The following is a 7,897-nucleotide window of genomic DNA, read 5'->3' on the forward strand; positions in this document are numbered from 1 at the left end:
ATGGGGTCAATACCTATATCTGTTGTACATGGTGACCTCATTCTACTAAATGACTAGTTGTGCTCTGAGCAAATTAAAATAGTGTTCACCATGGAACTGAGTACAGTGTTTTATTTTCATAGCTTCTGGTTCTTGGAGCTCTGTGTTTTCATGTCTGATCATCAATCCTTTGTTCTTTGTGACAACCTTTGATTCAATGCCTGCCCCAGTAACTTGCTCAGTGTTTGATTCTGCTGTGTCTGGGGATTGAGTGGGCAATCCTTTTTATTGGAAATTCCATAACTGGTAAGGTTGTTGACAGATAAATCAGCATTACTGACATGTACTTGCAGGACCAGCTTCTAATCAATACACTGACTGAAATCAGTCCTTTGCCTGAAGGGTAGGCACTGATCCAATGCACTGCCCTTGGCCATGTGTTTGGGTCTCTTTTTAAATAAGCAGATTCTGGAAACCAGGAACACAACCTGCTGGGAAATCTCAGGTTTGGCAGCATTGGGAGGGAGAAGGGTTGAACAGAACCTGGCCATGAGACACGTGATCATCTCTTGATTTGATGTTGCGTTGCCTGACAGTGAGGTGTTTTCCAGCAATTTGTTGTAATGCCTCGATGTTACTGATTTTAGTAGATTGTACAATTCCTCCTTTTAAAGAGTAATATACACTGCTTTTCTGCAGGTTTTTCCTCTTGATAAGGAATTGCTTATGTCACTGTTCCCAGAGCTCGGGAATTAGTTTCTTCGGTATTTCCTTTTTATACAGGTAGGAGAAAGAAAAATCTACCTTGTCTCAGAATGCTAATGCCTGGGAACTGCCTTGGGAATGAAGCAGTGCCCACCTTGTTCCCTGTGTGATAATTTCTATTATTACCCTGCAAAGAGGTGACAAATACTGCAGATGCCTGGTAGAAAATCAAGCTAAGATACAAATACCATGTACAGAAATCAGCAGTTCCAATTTTTACCTTTGTGTTCAATTTTCAAGCAGATCAGCTCTCCTGCTGTCGACTGGCTGACCTGTGACTCCACACAGTGCACCGGGGTGGCCTGATCACTGTCAATCAGCCCTGAATTACAATGTCAGAGATAATGGGAACTGCAGATGCTGGAGATTCCAAGATGATAAAATGTGAGGCTGGATGAACACAGCAGGCCAAGCAGCATCTCAGGAGCACAAAAGCTGACGTTTCGGGCCTAGACCCTTCATCAGAGAGGGGGATGGGGGGAGGGAACTGGAATAAATAGGGAGAGAGGGGGAGGGGGACCGAAGATGGAGAGCAAAGAAGATAGGTGGAGAGGGTGTAGGTGGGGAGGTAGGGAGGGGATAGGTCAGTCCAGGGAAGACGGACAGGTCAAGGAGGTGGGATGAGGTTAGTAGGTAGCTGGGGGTGCGGCTGGGGGTGGGAGGAAGGGATGGGTGAGAGGAAGAACCGGTTAGGGAGGCAGAGACAGGTTGGACTGGTTTTGGGATGCAGTGGGTGGGGGGGAAGAGCTGGGCTGGTTGTGTGGTGCAGTGGGGGGAGGGGATGAACTGGGCTGGTTTAGGGATGCAGTGGGGGAAGGGGAGATTTTGAAACTGGTGAAGTCCACATTGATACCGTATGGCTGCAGGGTTCCCAGGCGGAATATGAGTTGCTGTTCCTGCAACCTTCGGGTGGCATCATTGTGGCAGTGCAGGAGGCCCATGATGGACATGTCATCAAGAGAATGGGAGGGGGAGTGGAAATGGTTTGCGACTGGGAGGTGCAGTTGTTTGTTGCGAACTGAGCGGAGGTGTTCTGCAAAGCGGTCCCCAAGCCTCCTCCCCACCTACACCCTCTCCACCTATCTTCTTTGCTCTCCATCTTCGGTCCGCCTCCCCCTCTCTCCCTATTTATTCCAGTTCCCTCCCCCCATCCCCCTCTCTGATGAAGGGTCTAGGCCCGAAACGTCAGCTTTTGTGCTCCTGAGATGCTGCTTGGCCTGCTGTGTTCATCCAGCCTCACATTTTATCATCCTGAATTACAATGTGACTGGTTTGTGTAAGGGCTTTAACAGGATCAGGCTATCACTGACAGGCAGCATTTATTATCCATCTCTGATTACATTATCCATCTCTGATTACCCCCCCCCCCCCAGCCCATGAGTAATTCAAATTAAAACCCTTTGCTGTGGGGTTACACATAGGCCAGATCAGGTAAGGATGGCAGTTTCTTACAAACAAGGACATTAGTGAACCAGAAGAGGCTTGGTTGGACCCTGTCTTCTGGAATGAGAATGATGTGCGTGAAATTCAGTGATGTCAGACAGACTCAGGATAACAGGTAGCAGTCTAACACTCCAGAATGTTGACAGCCTCCATCAAACGAGTAGCCACTCTCGTCAATCCTTCCACCACTGACATACGCGGAGACTGCAATATATACCATCTACCAAAGCTCCTTAGACAACTTCTTAAAACCATAACTACTTTCCATCGGACAAGGGCTGCAGATATGTAGGAACACCACGCATCTCCACATTCTACACCAAGCCACCGATCACCCGGCGTTGGAATCGTAACCCCACGTTCCCTCCCTAACAGCAGTATGGATTTGCCTACACCAAATGGGCTACAGTAATGCAAGAAGGCAAATCACCACATTCTCTAAACTAATGTTGGCCCTGATCTCTGAGGGGTTCAAATACCTCTGGATGGAGAGGTTTTGGTGAAATTGTCAAGTTCCTGTTCAACCATAGCTGGAGTGCACAGTTCTGGCAGGTTCGACCCAAAGATGGTTATGCACAGAATTTCTGGAAGTAACCTGGACAGAGAGATGGTTAATTCATGATAATGGCTTGTCCAGTCCGTCTGTGTAGAAGGTTAAGGGATGGCTGTAATTGATATTTTTCGGAGGATTAATGGATTTGACAGGGTAGAGAGGAAAGAACCCATTTCTTCTCGATGATCATCTCGGACTGTGCGTAGAATGGGATGACAATCTTCACATGAGAACTACATCATCCAGGACCATGTCAAAAACAGTTACTTTGTGGAAAGGACAATATCTGCACGCACAGATATTTACTGCACAAGGTTTGATGTTGCCAATCACTTTCCAATTTCAAGACATAAAAAAAGTGAGTAATGCATTTTCGTAGAAGAAACACAGAAAGACAAAACAGGCTCGATGTTACAAATCTGATGTGAGTACAGGAGCTCAGAGACTTTCGGTTTCAAGTATGTGATTATCTGAAAGTGATCAGGCAGGATGAAACTGTTATTAATGGAGATTTAGCCACTTATGTGAACCTTGTGTTTTCAAATTGAGGCATCGAGTATAAAAGCAACGAATTGATGTTACACCTCTACAAATCATTGGTTAGACCACCTTTCCATTATGTACTCAGTTCTGGGCGTGGCATTCAAGGCAGGACATGAAAAACCTCAAAAGAGTTCAAAGGAGATTTATTAGAATGACCCCAGGAGTGAGGAATTTTAGATACACGGAAAGATGAAGGAAAATGGGGTAAATCTCCTTGCAGGTGACCTTATTGAGAGGTGACCTTGTTGACGTGATCAAAACTATGAACAATTTTGATAGAGTAAACACGATATTCTGATTTCAGCAGTTGACTTGTCAGTGACGAGGGGTCACAGTTTGTCAGTAGGGGAGATCAGAGTGAAATGGGAAGAAACCTCTTAACTCAGAAAGTTGTTCGGATTTGGAATGTGCTGCCTGGGAGAGTGACGGAGGTGGATTCCATGGGTGGTTTCAAAACAAGAGTTGGATATGTCCTTGGAAGTGACGAATTTAGAGAGTGACAGAGATAGGGCTGGAAAGTGGGACTAATCAGGTAGCTCGTTCAGAAGCTATTACAGGAACGGTGGGCTGAATGGCCTCCTGTTGTGAAAAACGCTCTGAATTTCCACTCAGGAAATTCTGAGAGTTTGGGGACGGGGTTTGAATTCCACCTGTAGAAGGCAACTTCCATGTGGGAAAGCTGTTACACGCCAGCAGAGACATGGTCCTTTACACAAGGTAGACCCAGTTCCACTGGCAAAGAAATGTTGACTGGGGATCCCCCCACTGCTGGCCAACACCCACTGTCACAGCCAACGATCGCACACACCTATCTTCCACCTGGATGGCCGTTGGGAACTTGTTTTGCATTGCACTTTATCAGGACCCTCCCCTCGATCGTACCATCCTGGGTGGCGCTGCCAGGAGGTGAAATCTTCTTCAGGTATCACTCTGAGAACCAACAGAACACTCGAGGCTCTCCATCACTGCGAGGTGACAATCCACAGGCAGGAGCTGGAGGCAGGGAGATTCTGCTCAGGTACAGACCCACCACAGAATCGGAGAATTGTTATGGCACAGCAGGAGGCCATTCGGTCCTTTGTGCCTGTACCTGTTCTGGTTGTTTTCTAAATCTGCCTGTAGAGATGATTTAAGATCTCTGGATCTGGTAGGAACTTGTACCAAGGCCTCCTGGTCCACAGCTAGGGACATTACCCCTTCACCACAAGACCCTGGCTGCGCTGGTTGCACAAACGTGGAATCATAGAAAATAAATGTTGAGTCGGCCATTCATCCCTTCCAGCCTGCTCTGCCATTCCATGTGATTGTGGCTGATTCCATAACTCAGCACCATATTCTCACCATCTCTGCATTCCCTTTTGATCCAGCCCTCAAAGCTCTCCCCAATTCCTGTTTTGGCTTCAATCGTTTTCTGTGGCAGAGAATTCCACAGGTTCCACCACTTCGCCCCCCGAGGTGAAGAGATTTCTCCTCACCTCAGTTCTAAATGTATCCTTAGACTGCAAACCCTGGTCCTGAACTCCCCCATAATCAGGAACATCCTTCCTGTCTTTTCCACAGCTGACACTGTTATAATTTTCTATGACCCAGAGACAATTTCCCAACTTTCTTTCCCAAATCCCAGCACAACAAGCTGAGAAACTGATGCCCCTCTTCCTCATTGAATCCCTCGTGCAGTTGCTCACAACCACCTTAATTAAAAAAAATGTGAAAACTTTTCTCAAACCAAATTGACTTCTTTTAGAAAAGAACCAAATGACCTATGACCTGAGTGAGTGGTGCAGCAGATTTGAGATGCCGAATGGCCTCCTGCTGTTCCAATCACAGAATAACCATCCAGACCTGGCTCTCATCTCCACTTCTGATCAGCTCTGCTTAACACACCCTCCCCCTCTCTCTCATTGGTGCCTGTATGCAGGGGTGGTTCCTGATTGGCCAGCAGCAACTGTCAGTCATCATCAGTTCTGCCTCTCTCTGTGTGACTGCAGGATGGTCCCAGGACTATAAATACAAGAGCCTGTGGGAGAGAGAGACTTAGTTCTAGAGTTTTCTTGGTGCTTGTGAGCAGGAATAGTGAAGATGGTTTCCCAAGTGTGTCAGAACTACCACAAGGACTGTGAGGATGCTGTTAACAAGCAGATCAACCTGGAGCTCTATTCCTCCTATGTTTACCTCTCCATGGTGAGCTTTGTGGAATTGAAGCCTGTGCTATGATAGTGTTGACCTGTTTGGTTTTTATGCTGAGTTAATGAATTAGCTGTAACATGTATTATTTTCTGTGGCCCTTCCCCTGTTGCAATCTGGTGCAGGTCTTAACACTGACTCTCTGGTCAAGTTTTGAACATTGTCTTCATGTCCAACTGGCTCCTGGATGTGGATGCCCAGCTTGCTGTCTCTGGACAATGTAACCCTTGGTGATTTTTCATCTAACTCTGGAGGGATGATCTGGTCTTGGTCAATTTTTTTTTTGTAAAACTTTGGTTGTATTCCTTTTCTCAACAAAAGCTTTTCCTGACACAAATATACTCCTTTTTTAAAACCTTGCCCTATTCACTGGACTGTCTTGTGCTCAAGATGTAAAGTTCCCTGAACTAAAAGAACAGCTGCTGCTAGACATTAAACACTAACAAAAATAGCTAGAAAAGCTCTACAGAGCTGGAAGAAATCAAAGCTCTGGGTCCACTGACCCTTTCTCAGAAGTGGCTTTGAGCTATGCAATGTGAGGGAAGAGGCACATTTTCAGACTATGTATGTGTTTTTTTTTCTTTCTCTCTAACAAAGCAGTTAAAATTCTGTGGAGTGGGTGGTAGGACACTGCGGTTATTCAGGTGGGTGATAGTGATAATGAGACTGCTGACTGAGCTTTCTGGTTGTGTTAATGAACACATGTCCCTTCATTCAGTTGGACAGGGGCTGAACTGGTCTCCACCTCCTGAACAATAGTGTTTCTAACCTGCAGAGCACGGATGTCTAATGGCTATAGACAGCTGTCCCCTTCATCATTCATGGAAGGTGACTTCCTGCTTTGTCTGTTTTTAACCACTTAAATGTGGAATCAAGATGGTGCCCAGGTTAGTTCCTGAGTGAGGAGTGTCATTCATGAATTTCAGACAGTTTCCTTTTAGCCTCTCTTCCCACAGTTCTCTTACTTTGACCGGGATGATGTTGCCCTGCATCACTTTGCTGAGTTCTTCAAGGAGCAGTCCCATGAGGAACGGGAACACGCTGAGAAACTGATGGCATTCCAGAATAAACGTGGAGGTCGAGTCATCCTGCAGGACATCAAGGTTAGATTCTGAAGCCTTCTGTTTGCAGCTTTTTGTGAGCAGCTACAATCGACTGGTATCTCCATCTATTTAGCTTTAGCCTTGAACAAATACTGTGTGAAGGGGAGGGTGTTCACCAAAATAGGATTCCTTTAGGTGAAAGGAAATACTCTGCACTTATGAGGGCAATTGAGAGGAACCAGAATAGTGAGTAGATATCCATGTGAATGACTCTCCTTCAGACAGAATGAGGTAACAAAAGCTAAGACAGGAAATTGTTGCAGTGTGGGAAGTAGCAGTGTCCAGCCTTTCTGAATCTGGAAGATGTTTCTCACACCACAATAGTGAAGCCAGGAATTACTTCCATTGGTACCTATTCTCTACATGTGAATTCTGAGAATCTACATTAACAGTAGAATGTGTTTAGAAAATTTGTTATTCTCTCAGTACAAAATCTAGTTGTTGTCTTCAAATTAAAGTTGGTTTGCAGTACCTCCCCTACAATGATGAGGGATAACTAACTGATCTGATGTAGACTAATGACACAACTGCTTGCTGAACTGTGCTTTCTGTTCCTGCTTCCCTCCCTCCAGAAGCCAGAGCAGGATGAGTGGGGCAATGGTCTGGAGGCAATGCAGAGAGCTCTGCAGATGGAGAAGGATGTGAACCAGAGTCTGCTGGATCTGCACAAACTCGCCTCTGGCAACACTGACCCTCATGTGAGTTTGTAAACTCTTTCTCTTTCCTTGGAAGAAAGTGGTGTGTTTGTGCACTCTCTGGGTTAAAAATCCAATTACCTTCTCCCAGCCTCCGGCAGGCTGTTAAAACAAAACCTTTCCAACGCATCACCCGAGTCCACATCTGCTTGGTGATGATGGTCACATCTGTGATGGGAGGTCACTTTCAGACTCCTTTTTGATCATCTGGATTATTTGTCTTCCAGCTGTGTGACTTCCTGGAGAGGCACTACTTGGATGAGCAAGTGAAGATGATCAAGAAGCTGGGAGATCACATCACCAACCTGAAGAGACTGGGAGCCCCTGCCAATGGCACGGGAGAGTACCTGTTTGACAGGCTCACACTCAGCTGAGTGGGGTCAATAATATCTTTGTTTATGGTGACATAATCCAAATAATTTGGTTGTGCTCTGCGCAAATTAAAGTAGTGTTCACCATGGAACTGAGTACTTTGCATAATTTCACAGCTGCTTCTGGCTCTTGGTATTGCTGTTTGACACCTGATCATTAAATCCTCCTGTTATTTCTGATTAACCTTTGATTCAATGCCTGCCCCAGTAGTTTGCTCTCTTTTTTCTCTTGTCTATAGGAATTAAGTGGGCAATCCTTGT

The 7,897-nt window shown here is 45.7% G+C and overlaps 1 protein-coding gene across 1 annotated transcript; it reads left to right on the forward strand.

The window, feature by feature from the left end:
- Positions 1 to 5,371: 5,371 nt before the first annotated feature.
- LOC132206374 (ferritin heavy chain A-like) lies at positions 5,372 to 7,639 on the forward strand (the record flags this gene model as incomplete). The annotated part of the gene is made up of 4 exons (XM_059640433.1): positions 5,372 to 5,464; positions 6,424 to 6,570; positions 7,143 to 7,268; positions 7,493 to 7,639. Coding segments are annotated over 4 exons (513 nt in total), but the record flags the coding sequence as incomplete, so codon positions are not given.
- Between the last annotated feature and the right edge of the window lie 258 nt (positions 7,640 to 7,897).

The sequence above is a fragment of the Stegostoma tigrinum genome, chromosome 38 (assembly GCF_030684315.1).
Source record: "Stegostoma tigrinum isolate sSteTig4 chromosome 38, sSteTig4.hap1, whole genome shotgun sequence".
Taxonomy (NCBI): domain Eukaryota; kingdom Metazoa; phylum Chordata; class Chondrichthyes; order Orectolobiformes; family Stegostomatidae; genus Stegostoma; species Stegostoma tigrinum.